The sequence below is a fragment of the Somniosus microcephalus genome, chromosome 32 (assembly GCF_052327205.1).
Source record: "Somniosus microcephalus isolate GS21.2 chromosome 32, FLI_Smic_1.0, whole genome shotgun sequence".
In the NCBI taxonomy this organism is placed as follows: Eukaryota; Metazoa; Chordata; class Chondrichthyes; order Squaliformes; family Somniosidae; genus Somniosus; species Somniosus microcephalus.
The window spans coordinates 15,735,843-15,753,125 of record NC_141018.1 but is presented as its reverse complement, the minus strand read 5'-3'; the positions used below and the strand labels follow the sequence as shown (position 1 = coordinate 15,753,125).

The 17,283-nt window shown below is 42.0% G+C and overlaps 1 protein-coding gene across 2 annotated transcripts in view; it reads left to right on the top strand.

Annotated features, from left to right (window-relative positions):
• Positions 1-14,564, top strand: part of dut (deoxyuridine triphosphatase) — a 30,111-nt gene extending 15,547 nt beyond the window's left edge. For both annotated transcript variants that reach the window (XM_085972118.1, XM_085972117.1), the window contains 4 exons: positions 4,345-4,389; positions 12,523-12,597; positions 14,006-14,076; positions 14,186-14,564. In XM_085972118.1, coding sequence (XP_085828244.1) covers positions 4,345-4,389; positions 12,523-12,597; positions 14,006-14,076; positions 14,186-14,242 — 248 coding nt within the window. In that variant the 3' untranslated portion in view covers positions 14,243-14,564. The remainder of the gene's footprint in view (positions 1-4,344; positions 4,390-12,522; positions 12,598-14,005; positions 14,077-14,185) is intronic.
• Positions 14,565-17,283: the final 2,719 nt, after the last annotated feature.

The following is a 17,283-nucleotide window of genomic DNA, read 5'->3' as shown; positions in this document are numbered from 1 at the left end:
CCTTTTGTATGTTGCAGCAGCTCCTGAATAGCTTCTCCCAATTGCTCCAGCTCCCATCTTGAATCCAGTACATACCGGCTGCCTTGTGGGTTTTTTTTTTAAAGTGAAAAGTACAAAATGAATAAATCGGTTTATTAGAGAGAAATACAGAGACATATAAAATAGAGTGGCGACCAAGGGAAGAACAGACTTGCAAAAAGAGGGGGGAAATCAAATGATGTCAAAAGAAAATCTGTAAACCATATAGAAAGATAGAGATAGGAAGCTGAGCAGACCAAAGGTAGGAGATAGAAATAATTAAGAGTGGGAGACGAACAAGAGAGTTACGGGAAGTGATTGTGTGTCTGAGCATTCCATGGGGTTGTCACCTTTTTTTAATCAACTTTTGTTTCCTTGTTTATGCTGAGACTTGGGGGAGAGTTGTAACATTTATCTCCACCTGGTTCATGAAGTTGCCCTGTTTTATACCAGGGGAGGGATGTCCCAGACCAGGAGAGGGAAGAGTACACATCTGTCCTTGCCCTTGGTGGGGGGTGAAGTTGTCTGCTTTGTTACTTACACTGATTTGATTTTGGTTTAAACTAAGGAAAATGATTTATGAATAGATACCTGAGCATGTGCTTACATATGCAGACTGAGTGCAAGTTAACATAGAAGATAGGAGCAGGAGTAGGCCATTTGGCCCCTCGAGCCTGCTCCACCATTCAATGAGATCATGGCTGATCATCCACATTCAGTACCCTGTTCCTGCCTTCTCCCCATATCTCTTGATCCCTTTAGCCTTAAGAAATATATCCAACTCCTTCTTGAAAATATTTAATGAATTGGCCTCCACTGCCTTCTGTGGTAGAGAATTCCACAGGTTCACCACTCCTCTGGGTGAAGAAATTCCTCCTCATCTCTGTCCTAAATGGCTTACCACTTATCCTTAGACTGTGACCCCTGGTTCTGGACTCCCCGGCCATCGGGAACATCCTTCCTGCATCCAGTCTGTCTAGTCCTGTTAGAATTTTATAAGTTTCAATGAAATCCCCTCTCATTCTTCTAAACTCCAGCGAGTATAAGCCCAATCAACCCAATCTCTCTCCATACGTCATTCCTGCCATCCCAGGTATCAGTCTGGTGAATCTTCGCTGCACTCCCTCCATGGCAAGAGGAATCCTTCCTCAGATAAGGCAACCAAAACTGCACACAATGCTCAAGGTGTGGCCTCACCAAGGCCCTGTACAACTGCAGCAAGACATCCTTGTTCTTGTACTCAAACCCTCTCGCTACGAAGGCCAACATACCATTTGCCTTCTTAACCGCCTGCTGCACCTGCATGCTTGCCTTCAGCGACTGGTGCACAAGGACACCCAGGTCTCGTTGCACTTCCCCTTCTCCCAATCTATTGCCGTTCAGATAATAATCTGCCTTCCTGTTTTTGCCACCAAAGTGGATAACCTCGCATTTATCAACATTATACTGCATCTGCCATGCTTTTGCCCAATCACCCAACCTGTTCAAATCATCCTGGAGTTTCTCACCATCCTCCTCACAGCACACACGCCCACCCAGCTTTGTGTCGTCTGCAAACTTGGAGATATTACATCTAGTTCCCTCGTCTAGATAATATATATTGAATAGCTGGGATCCTAGGACCGATCCCTGCGGTACCCCACTAGTCACTGCCTGCCACTCGGATAAAGAGCCGTTTATTCCAACTCTTTGCTTCCTGTCTGCCAACCAGTTCTTTATCCAAGTCAGTACCTTGCCCCCGATCCCATGTGCCTTAACTTTACACGCTAATCTCTTATGCGGGATCGTATCGAAAGCCTTCTGAAAGTCCAAATACACCACATCCACTGGCTCTCCCTTATCTATTCTACCAGTTACATCCTCAAAAAGTTCCAGTAGATTAGTCAAGCACGATTTACCTTTTGTGAATCCATGTTGACTTTGTCCGATCCTGTCACTGTTTTCCAAGTGCTCTGCTATTACATCTTTTATAATGGACTCTAGCATTTTCCCCACTACCGATGTCAGGCTTACCGGTCTATAATTCCCTGTTTTCTCTCTACCACCTTTTTTTGAATAGTGGGGTAACATTAGCTACCCTCCAATCCATGGGAACTGTTCCAGAGTCTATAGAATTTTGGAAGATGACCAGCAATGCATCTACTATTTCTAGGGCCACTTCAAGTACCCTAGGATGTAGATTATCAGGCCCTGGGGATTTATTTGCCTTCAATCCCGTCAATTTCCCTAACACCATTTCCTTACAAATACTGATTTCTTTCAGTTCCTCCCTCTCATTAGATCCTATGTTCCCCGACATCTCTGGGAGGTTATTTGGTTCTGTCTTCACAAAGGAGGACACAAAGTATGTATTTAATTGGTCTGCCATTTCTTTGTTCCCCATTGTAAATTCCCCTGATTCTGACTGCAAGGGACCTACGCTTGACTTCACCAATCTTTTTCTCTTCACACATATCTATAAAAGCTTTTACAGTCAGTTTTTATGTTCCCTGCGAGCTTACTCTCATACACTATTTCCCCCCTCTTAATTAATCCCCTTGTCCTCCTTTGCTGAATCCTAAACTGCTGCAAATCCTCAGGTTTACTGCTTTTTCTGGCCAATTTATATGTCCTCTCCTTGGATCTTATGCTATCCCTAATTTCCCTTGTTAGCCACGGTTGAGTCACCTTTTTTGTTTTTATTTTTATGCCAAACAGGGATGAACAAATTCTGTAGTTCATCCATGCGACCTTTGAATGTTTGCCATTGCCTATCCACCGTCAACCCTTTGAGTAACATTTCCCAATCAATCCTACCCAACTCGCGCCTCATACCATCGTAGTTTCCTTTATTTAAATTCAGGACCCTAGTCTCTGAGTCAACTACTTCACTCTCCATCTTAATGAAGAATTCGATCATATTATGATCGCTCCGACCCAAGGGGCCTCGCACAACAAGATTGCTAATTAATCCTTTCTTATTACATAATACCCAGTCTAAGATGGCCTGATCTTGAGTTGGTTCCTCGACATATTAGTCCAGGAATTCTTCCTCCACAGTATTGTTACTAATTTGGTTGGCCCAATCTATATGTAGATTAAAGTCACCCATGATAACTGCTGTGCCCTTATTGCATGCGTCTCTAATTTCCTGTTTAATGCCATCCCCAACCTCCGCATCACTGTTTGGAGGTCTGTATACTGCTCCCACTAATGTTTTCTGCCCCTTGGTATTGCTCAGTTCTACCCATACCGATTCCACATCATCAGAGCTAATATCCTTTCAATTGTGTTAATCCCCTCTTTAACCAGCAATGCTACCCCACCTCCTTTTCCTTTTTGCCTATCTTTCCTGAATATTGAATACTCCTGGATGTTGAGTTCCGAGCCTTGCTCACACTGGAGCCATGTTTCCGTAATCCCAATCATATCCTTTACCTCTATTTGCGCAGCTAATTCATCCACCTTGTGTCTTAATGCGAGGAGCGTTTGTAATAAGGCCTTCAGGATTGTTTTTTTAACACTCTTACACCTTTTAGAATTATTATTTACTGTGGCCATGTTTGATTTTAAACCCTTGATTTCTCTGACTGCCACCTTTTTGTTTTTCTCCCTCCTGTCTTTTGCTTCTATCCTTGTTTCCCTCTCCCTGCTCAGGTTCCCAACCCCCTGCCATTTTAGTTTAAACCCTCCCCCAGAGCACTAGCAAACACTCCCCCTAGGACATCGGTCCCAGTCCCACCCAGGTGCAAACCGTCTGGTTTGTACTGGTCCCACCTCCCCCAGAACTGGTTCCAATGTCCCAGGAATTTGAATCCCTCCCCCTTGCACCATTCCTCCAGCCACGTATTCATCTGAAATATCCTTCTATTTCTACTCGGACTAGCACGTGGCACTGGTAGCAATCCTGAGATTACTACCTTTTGAGGTCCTATTTTTTAATTTACCTCCTAACTCTCTCTCTCCAGCTTTTAGGACCTCTTCCTGTTTTTTACCTATATCGTTGGTACCTATATGGACCACGACAACTGGCTGTTCACCCTCCCCTTCCAAAATGTTCTGCAGCCGTTCTGAGACATCCTTGACCCTTGCACCAGGGAGGCAACATACCATCCTGGAGTCATGTTCTTTGTCATTCCTCCCACATTTAATATTCATTTGTCCCAGCAGCAGAAAATTTGTTAGTACAGCTAATGAATATGTAGAGATGATGAAATAATTACTACAAAAAGACATTACTTGTCAAATTCTGGGTTGGCTGTGCAGAATTTGTGTGGTAGTGGGTTGTTTATCACTAGTGTTGCAGAAAATATTAATTTTCCCATCTTTATTTTTTAATCCTTCTAGCTCCAAGGTCTGGATTGGCAGCAAAACACTTCATTGATGTTGGAGGTAATGTATTTGCAATAAAGTATTGAAATAAAGTGTACCTGTTTACTTCAATTGCGCACTGCAGCATTGGAAATTATTTATGAACAGACATAAACATATATACTGTCAGCCTGAGGAAGGAATGAGGTAATGGAGAGAGGTATCATCAAGCTTGTAACCTGACTTTAGGAGCTCCAAAGTGGGTGACGCTGGTGCCACCTATTTTGGAGACACATTTTTGCAGTAAATAAGCAACACCTCCACTAACCTTTCAGGGCAACTTTGGAGGGCTCGGTCACATGGAGTTAAAATGAATAGGTAAGTTTAATTGTGACAAAGAGCAAGTGTTGCTTGGCGGGGAATAGATAGAACCTTTTAATTTACAGTGAAACCTGTACAAATGGATGCTTACTGACAGTCCCAAATAACTTGCATTATACAAGATACAAACTGCCCCTTGAAACCACCAACACTCGCAAGTTACAACTTTACAACGTGAAACACTGGACACGCGGTAAGTGCGAGACGGCAGGGGGTGCAAAAATGGCTTTTGTGTAATGGTGAACTCTTTACCCAGCATGCACAGCGGCAGAGAAACCGCTCGATCTCTGGGATTGAATGCTTGCACAACTCTTGTCACAGGGATATAGGGGTTTCTCTGCTGCTGTGGATGTTGGGTAAAGAGATCTCCATTACACCAAAGCTGAGCATTGCCAGTTGGGAATCTGTCGGGAGGGGGGGTGTGGAGAGGGAGACTGGGCAGAGATTAGAGGTGGAGAGAATGGTTTCACCTTTTTTTGCCATCCTGTTTCCCCTCTCCGCCTGCTCGGGTGGTCTTCTGGTTCTTGGAACTTCTCACAAAATAGCTACTGGTGCAAAACCGCAAAGATTCTGAACTGCAGAGGACCCAACCTTTTTTATAAGGTAAATCCAATAACATTTGTGGAAGTTGTGTGATCTGATGTCACCTGATCGGATTTCATGTGGTCAGAACATCATGTGATCAAACCTCTAGGAATGCCCCCAACCAGAGTTGGCAACCCTACTCTGTCAGTATGTCAGGTACTGATAAGCTGCTAACAGCGCCCCCCCCCCCCCAAAAAAAAACACTTCAAACTACAGCAGCGGCAGCACACGGAGGGTGGGGGTCCCAGACATGGGTCTGCAGGACAGTAATTCCCCCCCCCCCCAAATTGGGCTGGGATATCCCAGGCACTCCAGTCCTACTGCAGCCACCTTGCCCTGTGCAGGCTGCCAATGCAGCAGATCCCAGGATCAGAGCACCCTTCAATAGAAAAGGACCCCGGAATGAACTGGAAAACCCAACAAACAAAATAAACGGAACTCTCATTCCACTGGCAGGGCTCTAGAATTAGTCACGATCCCAGGTGAGGGCTAAATGAAGAAGGAAAGCTGCAGGAGATCCAGGACAGCCAGTCCTGGGATATTTGGCTCATCCGGTTTACTGTACATACATTGACCATTTTTAAAATAAGGACACCTGATGCAAGTCCCTTGGGTGTCCCTAATTTACAGGTTTCACTATTGCTAGTTGATCTACCATGAAGTCAAGAACAAGTGTAGTCTGCAGGTGAAGTGGGGTTGGAGGGCAGGGACTCTGGTCCTACTGCAGCCACCTTGCTGGAGCATACTTGGAGCAGGGTGTGCAGATGTAATCCAGTCTCCATTTAAAGTCATATTATGTCCTTGCTTTTTATGTATTTCCATTCTAAATTTTTATGTCCACATTTTTATAATGGAAAGTGGCTGTTGTAATTACTCCCTCCTGCCAATGGTGGCGCTGTTACCTCACCCTTAGCCCCCAATTCAAATGTTTTTTTTTAACGTGAAGTAACACTGCGTGAAGGTGCACTATTTTGCCCCTCACCACCTCTCTCACCTTATTTGTGTCTGTCTCTAAAGTTTATTGAACATGACAGGCTACAACAGATGTGTAATCGGAAACACTCACTTTTTTTGTCACGCATTTAAAAAAAAAAAAAAAAAATGAATTTTACCTCAAGCTTTTGGAATTTGTTCTAGCTTTTTTTCAAATAATTGAAAAAAACTTGAACTGCCAAAAGCTAAAGAAAAAATATTCCTCTGTGGGTGACTGGTACTGGTGTATCTGAGAGATTAGGTGCTCTGCATATGCTTGGACTGCGCAGTCTTACTTTTGCCCAGAGCTGAGCTAAAGTTAAGAACTCGCAAGTCCTGGCTTTTGGGAAAGGCTGGGGACTTCCGGTATAAACTTTAATGAAGTCATTAAACGATACAATAAGCAATTCAGTGGATAAATAATGTTATTGTAACATAAGAGCTTGGTATTTTCTGATCCTGGACAATATTTCTATATTGTAAGTGACTCCAAGTGTGACATTTAACATTAGACTGCGATGTTTGAAGTGTGCGTGGGTGTATTTTTTATATAATTAATATTCTATCTAACTGTGCAGGAGCTTTCTGTCTTCTCAAACTTCAGACGTCACATTGTCTAATCTGTGTCACATGTGACTTGTCCCTCATTTTCTTTCTGATGTCTCGCTTCCTGTCGCCCTTTGCACTCACACTGACTCTATTGTTGCAGCTGAAAATATTAAATTCAATAGAGGTGCTGAGGAATAACTGGTAACGCCACAGAACAGGACAACGCCTGCATAAAGCCAGATGCTGCTCACTATTTCATTAATTTCGCCATGTGGTTTACATTCATGTATTTATTGCTAACCATTATTCCCAACAAGTAAAATAAAGTTATCTATTACATCATATATTCCAATCTTGTAAAACAGTATAATTAAAAACTAATTATTAAATGATATAAGAGAGGCAAAGAGAGTATGAGAATAGCAGCTAACACAAAAGGAACCTGAAAGTCTCTCTTTATAATCATATAAATTGTAAAATGGTTGTCAAAGGGTGGGGCCAATTAGGGACCAAAGGGCATGGCTGTGCTTCTAAATGAGTACTTTCCATCTGTTCACTAGAGAAGAGGATTCTGCTAATGTAACAGTAAAGAGGAGGTAGGAGCTATATTGTATACGATAAAAATAGATTTTAAAAAAATGGTACATAAAAGGTTGGCAGTCCTCTAAAGTAGAAAAGTCACCCGGTCCAGATGGAATGCAGCCGAGGTTACCGAGTGGAAATAAGGGTGTAAATTGCGAAGGCTCCAATTGTTTGACTAACTTGATTGAGTTCTTTTGAAGTAACAGAGAGGGTTGATGATGGTAGTACAGTTAATGTTGTGTATATAGACTTTCAAAAGGCTTCTGCCATAGTATAACATAATAGACGTGGAAGCAAAATGAAAGGCTATGGGATTAAAGGGACAGTGGCAGCATGGGTACGAAATTGGCTCGGACAGAAAGCAGAGAGGAGTGGTGAACGGCTATTTTTCAGACTGGAGGAAAGTATGCAGTGGTGTTCCCCAGGGGGTGGTATTAGGACCACTGCACTTTTTGATAATGTATTAATGACCTGGACCAGGGCTTAATTTCAATGTTTGAAGATGAGACAAAACTTGGAAATGTAGTAAACAATGAGCAGGATAAACCCAGCAACTACAGGCCAGTCAGTCTAACCTCGGTAGTGGGGAATCTTTTAGAAATGATAATGGGGGACAAAATGAACAATCACTTGGACAAGTGTCGATTAATTAAGGAAAGTCAGCATGGATTTGTTAAAGGCAAATCGTGTTTAACTAACTTGATTGAGTTTTTTGATGCGATAACATGGATTTCCAAAAGGCGTTTGATAAAATGCCACATAATAGGCTTGCCAGCAAAGTTGAAGCCCATGGAATAAAAGGGACAGTGGCAGCATGGATACAAAATTGACTAAGTGACAGGATACAGTGAGTAGCGGTGAGCGGTTGTTTTTCAGACTGGATGAAGGTATACAGTGGTGTTCCCCAGTGGTCGGTACTAGGACCACTGCTTTTCTTGATGTATATTAATGACTTGGACTTTGGTGTGCAGGGCACAATTTCAAAATTTGGAAGTATAGTGATCAGTGAGGCGAGTAGTGATAGACTTCAAGGGGACATAGACAGGCTGGTGAAATGGGGTGGACACGTGGCAGATGAAATTTAATGCAGAAAAGTGCAAAGTGATATATTTTGGTCGGAAGAATGAGGAGAGGCAATATAAACTAAAGGGTACAATTCTAAAGCAGGTGCAGGAACAGAGAGACCTGGGGGTATATGTGCACAAATCATTGAAAGTGGCAGGGCAGGTTAAGAAAGCGGTTAAAAAAGCATACGGGATCCTGGGCTTCATAAATAGAGGCATAGAGTGCAAAAGCAAGGAAGTTATGATGAACCTTTATAAAACACTGGTTCAGCCTCAACTGGAGTATTGTGTCCAATTCTGGGCACCGCACTTTAGGAAGGGTGTGAAGGCCTTAGAGAGGGTGCAGAAAAGATTTATGAGTGTGGTTCCAGGGATGAGGAACTTCAGTTATGTGGATAGTCTAGAGAAGCTGGGGCTGTTCTTGGAGCAGAGAAGATGGGAAGAGATCGGATAGAGGTTCAAAATCATGATAGGTCTAGATAGAGAGAAACTGCCCATTAGCGGAAGGGTCGAGAACCAGAGGACACAGATTTAAAGTGATTGGCAAAAGAACCAAAGACGACACGAAAAACTTTTTTTTCGCAGCGAGTGGTTAGGATCTGGAATGCACGGCCTGAAAGGGTGGTGGAGGCAGACTCAATTGTGGCATTCAAAAGGGAATTGGATAAGTACCTGAAGGAAAAAAAATTTGCAGGGCTACGGGGAAAGGGCGGGGGAGTGGGACTAGCTGAAGTGCTCTTGCAGAGAGCCGGCACGGGCCGAATGGCCTCCTGTGCTGTAACCATTCTATGAACAGACTTCAGGAGGATGTAGACAGACTGGTGAAATGGGCAGATACATTTTAGTAGAAAGAATGAGGAGATGCAATATAAATTACATACCTGTAGTACAATTTTCGAGGGTGCAGGGACCTGGAGGTGTACATACACAAATCTTTGAAGGTGATAGGACAAGTTGAGAAGGCTGTTAAAAAGCATATGGGAACAAAAGCAAGGACATGATCCTAAACCTTTTATAAAACACTAGCTAGGCTGCAGCTAGATTATTGTTCAATTCTGAGTGCCACACTTTAGGAAGGATGTCAAGGCCTTAAGAGAGGATGCAGAAGAGATTTACTAGAATGGTACCAGGGATGAGGGACTTCAGTTATGTGGAGAAGCTGGGGTTGCTCTCCTTAGAGCAGAGAAGGTTAAGAGGTGTTCAAAATCATGAATGGTTTTGATGGAGTAAATCAGGAGAAACCGTTTCCAGTGGCTGAAGGGTTGCTAACCAGAGGACGCAGATTTAAGGTGATTAGCAAAAGAACCAGAGGTGAAATGAGAATTTTATTTTGCACAGCGACTTATGATCTGGAATCCATTGCCTGAAAGGGTGGTGGAAGCAATAACTTTCAAAAGGGAATTGGATAAATACATGAAGGAAATTTTTTTATGGGGCTACAGGGAAAGAGATGGGGCGTGGGTTTAATTGGATAGCTCTTTCTAAGAGCAAGTACAATGGGCCGAATTGCTGCCTCCTGTGCTGTATGATTCTAAACAACTCTACCTGTTTCTTGTCTGTTGTGTCACATTAACACCAGCTTCTCCTTTCTGGCATGAATTCATTTGGAAAATGGTTGCTGTGGAATCTAATGTTGTTCTACTTCCAGCCAGATGGTGGAGCTACAGTGCTTCAGAATTATATTTTCTCCATCAAATTTAAATGTCGAGTAGAAATTTCCAAGCAGTTGAACTTAAACATATATCGCAGTTGCTTTATTGTTGCTGGGTCAAACGCCTGGAACTCTCTACCGAACAGTATTATGCGAGCGCTTTCACCACACAGTCTGCAGCGGTTCAAGAAGGCGGCCCACCACCATCTTCTCTAGGGCAACTAGGGATGAGCAATAAATGCTGGCCTTGCCAGTGATGCGCGCACGCCCTGAAATTGAATTAAAAAAAAAAAAACCTTGAGGTGCACACCTGTTGCCTGACGATGGTGACTTTTACTTTCGGGGTGAGAGAGCAGTTTAATAAAGTTGAATTGAACATAGGAAGAGGAGTAGGCCATTCAACCCCTCGAGTCTGTTCTATTCAATTGCATCATAACCTGATCTGTGTCTTCAATCCATTTATTCACCTTGGTTCCGCATCACATCTGTTTTGAAATTTTCAGTTGACCTCCAGCCTCAACAACATTTTGGGGTGAGAGTTCCAGACTTCTGCCCTTTGTGTGAAGTGCTTTCTGTCATCACCCCTGACTGGCCTGGCTCTAATTTTAAGGTGATGCCCCCTTGCTCTGGACTCTCCCACCAGGGGAAGTAGTTTATCTACCCTATCAAATCCTTTCATCATCTTAAACACCTCAATTAGATCACCCCATAATCTATATTCAAGGGAATACAAGCCTAGTCTATGCAACCTGAGGAGATTCTCTGAAGTTTAGAAGAATGAGAGGTGACCTCATTGAAATGTATAAAATTCTTAAGCGGGCTTGACAGGGTAGATACTGTGAGGATGTTGCTCCTGGCTGGAGAGTAGAACTAGAGGTCATGGTTTCCGGATAAGGGATCAGCCATTTAGGACTGAGATGAGGAGAAATCTCTTTACTCAGAGGGCTGTGGATGCTCTGTCGTTAAGTATATTCAAGACAGATTGATAGATTTCTGGACACTAAAGGATATGGGGCGGGAAAGCGGAGTTGAGGTAGATGACCTGCGGGGCAGGCTCAAGGGGCCATGTGGCCTACTCCTGCTCCTATTTCTTTTCTTATTTAACTCGGTATTATTCTGGTGAATCTGCGCTGCACCCCCTCCAAGGCCAATATATCCTTCCTGTGGTACGGTGCCTAGAACTGAATGCAGTGCTCCAGATGGGGTCTAACCAGAGCTCTACAGCTGTAACATAACTTGCACCCTTTGTATTCCTGCCTTAAGATAAAAGCCAGTTCCATTTGCCTTTTAACATTTTTTTGTACCTGTCCAGTAGCTTTTAGTGATTTCTGCACTTGAACACTTAAATTTCTCTGCTCCTCCACACAACTAGAAGCAGTTCCTAGCTTCTCAATTTTTAAAATATACAGTAAACTCTTGTTTAAATGGCACTTTATCATCTGGAATACTTTAATAACTGGCAAAATAGATATATCTCGATACAAAATAACACCTCAATAACCGGTAATCTTGCCAATTCTACCATACATTTAACTGAACATTCTGTAGGTGAGTACCCAATTATACAGTACATTTCTTGGTTTTTTATTTTTGTTTGTGCTAGACATTGCCGTGGTAGGTATACCTCTCTGTTATCCAGAATTTTTCATCAACTGGCACCATCCTGGTCCCATAGGTGCCGGATAAGAGTTTACTGTACTCTGATCTGTCTTTCTTGGGTTCAAAGTGGATGACCTCACATTTTCCTAAATTAAACAACATCTACAGTTTGGCCCACTCACTTAATCTGTCAATTTCCTTTTGCAACTCTGCTCCCATCTACACTATTTACTGTGCCATCTAACTTGATGTTGTCAACAAACTTCAATATGCGACTTTCTATTCCTTCATCCGAGTCATTTATAAATCTAGTGAAAGGCTGTGGCCCCAGTACAGATCTCTAGGGGATATCACTAATCGCATCCTGCCAATTTGAGTGCATACCCATTATCCCTACTCTCTGTCTCCTACCCATGCCATTAAGTTACCTCCAATTTCATACGCTCTCATTTTTGTTAAGTCTTATGTGGAACCTTATCAAATGCCTTCTCAAAGTCCATATAAATAACATCCATAAGACACTCTCTTATCTGCCACGTTGGTTACCTCTTCAAAAAAATTCACCTAGGTTTATTGGACATGACTTTACCCTTTGCTGTTTTTCTGATCAGCTCATATTTGTCCAAATGCTCAGTCTGTTAATAAGTTAAAGCTGCCCCTTTCCAAAAGGAAGGATGCAAAGAATTTAAAACATTATTGTTCGTTGTGCATGTGAATGTCTTCAAGTGGTATGCGTTGTGCCTGGTACATTTTGTATGGCCATAATGAATGTTACGTTTAGCCATTGTGTTAAGTACCTGTAAAATCAATTGTCCCCTTTCTGTTTCTCAGCTGGTGTTATTGATGAAGACTACAGAGGAAATGTTGGTGTAATTCTGTTCAACTTTGGCAAGGAAAGTTTTGAAGGTAAGGGGCAGATAAGCAGTGAATCTACCTTCATTTCGCTTCGGTTGCCATATATCAAACAGCACATTTCACAAATCGCTTCACTCTAGGATTCTTTTCTATCTGTTGGTTCCATAGCAACTAATAATGAACATTGATCGGAGAGCAGTAGTGTGTGGCCACTAAGTTGGGAGTTCCATTCAGACAGGTTTTTAATAATTACACGAAGTGCTCCACTGATTTATTTGGCAAGGCCTGTATGGAAAATATTTAATATTTGCAGTACAGAATGTGTGAGAAATTCAAAAAATGTTATTAGACACATTTATTCTTGTACTTGTTTTCCTATTTTATCTTGTCACATCAAAGTGTTTATTTCACAATGAATTTTGAATTGCAGGGAAAATGACTGATCAATTTTGATAGCCTCACTGTAACGCACGCAATATAATTAGTCAACTTTTAACATGACTGTTCCGAATCCAGTGACGGTGTTCAATTGTCAGTAGTTATGTTAACATATCTTGCCATGGGGGGGGGGGTGTAAGAATCGCTCTTGGAGTCTCTCGTGATAGATGTTAGAATGTCTGTCTGTGTTTAGGCATAGGGTGAGAAGAGAATTGGGCTCCGCTCCATAGCCGAGTTGCTTGCCAGATTTGAATGTCTAGGCTGACGGATGACGAATGGCCACTTGGTACCAGAGAACTGTTGGCATCTGAAACTGATTGCAGTATGAGTCACCATATTTTAACGAGCGAGGATTCATGTTGAATGTCTTACCAAATGATGGCTGGAGCAGGTTCATCCAATTGCATTGATGATTACCAGAAACGAGTCAGACCAGGCTCCGTTATGTATTTGGTAGCCTGGCTACCACACTTGAGATATCAATACCTCCCGTTTTTTGTTACTGTGAAGTAATGAAGCATCAGCCATTGAATTTGTTTTCACTTGTGTGCCAGTATGAGTACCCCACCGTCAAGCTCTGGCGTTAAGTAATAAGTTTTAACCCAAAGGAAAAAGGGCAGTAAATATTTTTGTAGGTGGAAATCATTTTTTAACTGGGCTGCTGCTCTTTTTTCTTGAGTGTAAAAGGACTTTCGAAGAACTGGGTCACCTTTTTGGACTTTTGTGAAATACTTCCAAGTTTCAATGCATAAAGAATGTTAATGATGGTAGTTCAGTTTTCTAATGAGCTTGAATTGCTTTGAAGTTTGTTTGTGCACTCCGTATGGTATCTATTCATTTTTAATCTACAGATGGAAACATTACAAGACATCATAAAATGTTCAGTTAGACTTGAACTAATTAATTGTGTATTAAGTGGAAGGGCATACAGGAGAGCCAAATGGTCAGGTCTATTTGTATTGAAGGATTTTGAAAAAATACTAATTTCTTTTTTTTTCCTTTCAAATTTATATTCTGGTAGTTAAAAAGGGTGATCGAATAGCTCAACTGATCTGTGAACGCATCTGCTACCCAGAACTTGAGGAGTTAAAGGTGATTAATTGTATTCGGCAAACCTTTCCTATTGCAGTTTTATTTTCTGGTTAAGATGTAACCTTTTCCTTTTTGATGATTTTTTTTCTACCCTCTTGTCTTTCTGCAGACCCTGGATGAGACTGAACGAGGTGTAGGTGGCTTTGGCTCCACTGGTACAAACTGAACATGATGTTCTGCCAAACCACGTCAGGTGCTGCCTAATTCTCTTCAGAGATGTTGCAAGCTGTGGATTCTTCATGGAACAGTAACTTGCGTGACCTATGGTGCATTTGTTTTAACACGTGGGGGAGCTTCTGAAGCAAAGAATGATGGTCCATCCTAATGTGAAGCTGCTCCCTCCAGGGTGGTTATGAGAGTGGTCTCTATAGTGACCTTAAGTTTGTTACTCCAGGTTGTGAATTCTAGCACTGAGCCATTGCTAGAATAATCAGGTATATTTCATTGTTTTTGGGTCATAAAAATAAAACTTTTTTTTTTACACTGTTTAGATTTTGTTACAAATGGTGTCTTTATGGATGCACTCTGAGGAAATATTTTTATCTGTTCAATAATGTTAGTGGCAAAATCAGTATGACTAAAACCAGGAACCTCACTTTATACTAAACTACTTTTCCACTAATAGCAAATAGAGGGAAACATAGCCCATACTTTCTGGGTTTGACATCTGAAACTAGAAATTTTGCAGTAAACTAATTGTCTAGTCCATTAGGGCAAAAGCCACTGCATGTATGCCCATGGTCAAAGTTTACAAATTACCAGTCGTTTCACAAGGCTCTCCTTATTGGTGGCAAGGACTGATCAGAGGAGGGGCTGTGGTGTTTCAGCATTCGACCTGTGCTTGCATCCAGCAAGGCTCCTTCACAAAATGATCTGTATATTGTAAAACAATTCTTTTGACAAATAAGAGTTGTTTCTAAGACGTTTTTATATTCGGAGGACAGCCCTTGTAGTAACAAGATTTTAGGCAGTCAACTTGGGACCAGAGTTTGAATTCTTTACTTGGCTTGATCTTTTGAGGAATTTAGAACCCCACCTTTTTTTGTTGAAATGTGTCCACAATGCCAACTATACCTCTAAGACTGCTTCTATACACTTGATACTACATAAAGCCTTGCTGTTGTCTGTTTTAACCCATCAGGAGAATGGAGATAAAATCTAAAATTGTCAATGTATTAAATTCCAACAGTGGGATCCTGCATTGAATCCTTTGTGCATTTCCCTGCATTGATTCCTTTGTGCATCCATTCCGTTATTGCTTTCCACTATCAGAAATCTGTGCTTAAAATGTAACGACTCTCTGGCGTTGCACTGGACTGTTTTCCCCTCTAACACAAAATCAAAAGTAAGCAAGAATTTTATTTTTTTCCTTGCAATCTTGTATGTCCCTGTTGATCTCACAGTTCTTACTGACCTCATCATAATCAGATGGTCATGGTGAGAGATCTATAGGTATGCTCTTTGAACCTACGTCCGAATTGTCCAGATTCTTCCGATACCTGAAAATAACTTGCTTTACGCTACTGTTGGTGAAGTCAGCAGCTATCGTATTTTATTTAGGTGAGGCAATACAGGTAGACTACCCTTTATCCGAACTTCCGAAACCCTCTAAAAACCGAAGGTTTTTTCGTTCAGCGTAAGTTGTGCGCATGACGCCCCGACCCCCGCCGACTTACGCTGAGCGTCAACGTAAGTCGTGCGCATGGACCCCCGCCGGCCCCGACCGTAAGTCGGCGGGGGGTCGTGCGCACGACTTACGCTGCGCGTCATCGTAAGTCGTGCGCACGACCCCCCGCCGACCCACCTTCCGAAATCCGAAATTCTCTGAAAACCGAAACACGGCTGGTCCCGAGGTTTTCGGATAAAGGATAGTCTACCTGTATTGGAAAATTGTTGCAGTTTACTGTGTTCTGATAACCTTGTACTGTACTGCAGAGGGGATGGCAACTGTGAGTGAATAAGTTTATATGCATAATAACTGAAATTAACCAACAGGAACTTCAGCTTTTCCCAGGGAGTGATTTCCTGGGACTAGGGGACTCGTGATCACCTAATTTAAAAAAACACACACCACTTTATTCCATCAATTTGATAAATTCTCCTCTTTGTAGTTTAATTGTGGTAAATTTAGTTTATAATCTGTTCAGTGGCCGTTACATGGAGTAATCACAATGCAACAATTCCATGCACACAATGCTTAAATAACCTGCATACGTGAAATAATTTTGTGTTTCATCTAGTACACGGCCAAATTTGGAAGATAAATTATTTACTTATAGAATGTGTGCCTGATCGTTGTACTGCTCTGTCTTTCTCCTTGCAATCTGAACTTTGAGGAGGGAGTTTCTGGACAATGGCAACAGCAGCAGTAGTTGGTGCCTGCATCATCTTTAAGCAAGGACCTGTGTCTGTTTTATACTCTGCAGAAATAATGTTTGAGGTGGCCAATATCAAAGACTGATCACTGGCGAGACCCTCCATGCCTCGAAATTTGTTCGGTTGCAGTTTCTGATGCCGTCCGTGAATGAAAGTTGTCTTGCGCATCTCCAATGTCTGCCAGCTGCCTGCCATCCCACTTGTGCGATCTGTTAGCCTTTCCTTCTTTACTGACGCCTTGCTATTCACTGGGCCACAGTGACTTGCCCAATAGCCCAGCTATTTGAATTATTTTTTATGGTGGTCATAATGCACCTATTCTGCAGTTCAACATCTTTACAGATCAAAGAGGGGTCTTCTGGTCTTGGATTCATGGAGTGTTCAAAGTGTTCTGCTGCCTGATGAATGCCTTACTTTTGCCTTGACGTCACCAGCATCTATATTCACATTTCTCCTGTTAAAGTGCCTGTTGTCTGTAATGACTGCAACCCAGAGTTTTTGTCTAATCGCCTTCCCCACCTGCAAATGCTAATTCTTTGGACCAGTTATATGCAGGAGAGAAGTGAAGTTTGAGTTATGGTATTTGCACTAATAGACCGTACTGTGTTCAATTGTAACTTTACATGTCTTCTGGCTTTTTTGTTTTGCTGTTCCAAAAAAAATCAAAGACTCTAGCCATCAGTCTCCTAGAGGTTTGAGCTCAAGCAATGTATCATTACATTTTCTAACCACTTTCAATATTCTTTGCCAAATATTCTGATCAGTGCTAAATTTTGCCAGTTACACTGTCTAATGTAATTCCTGTCTGGTAAGGCTGAACTGTGATTGTTT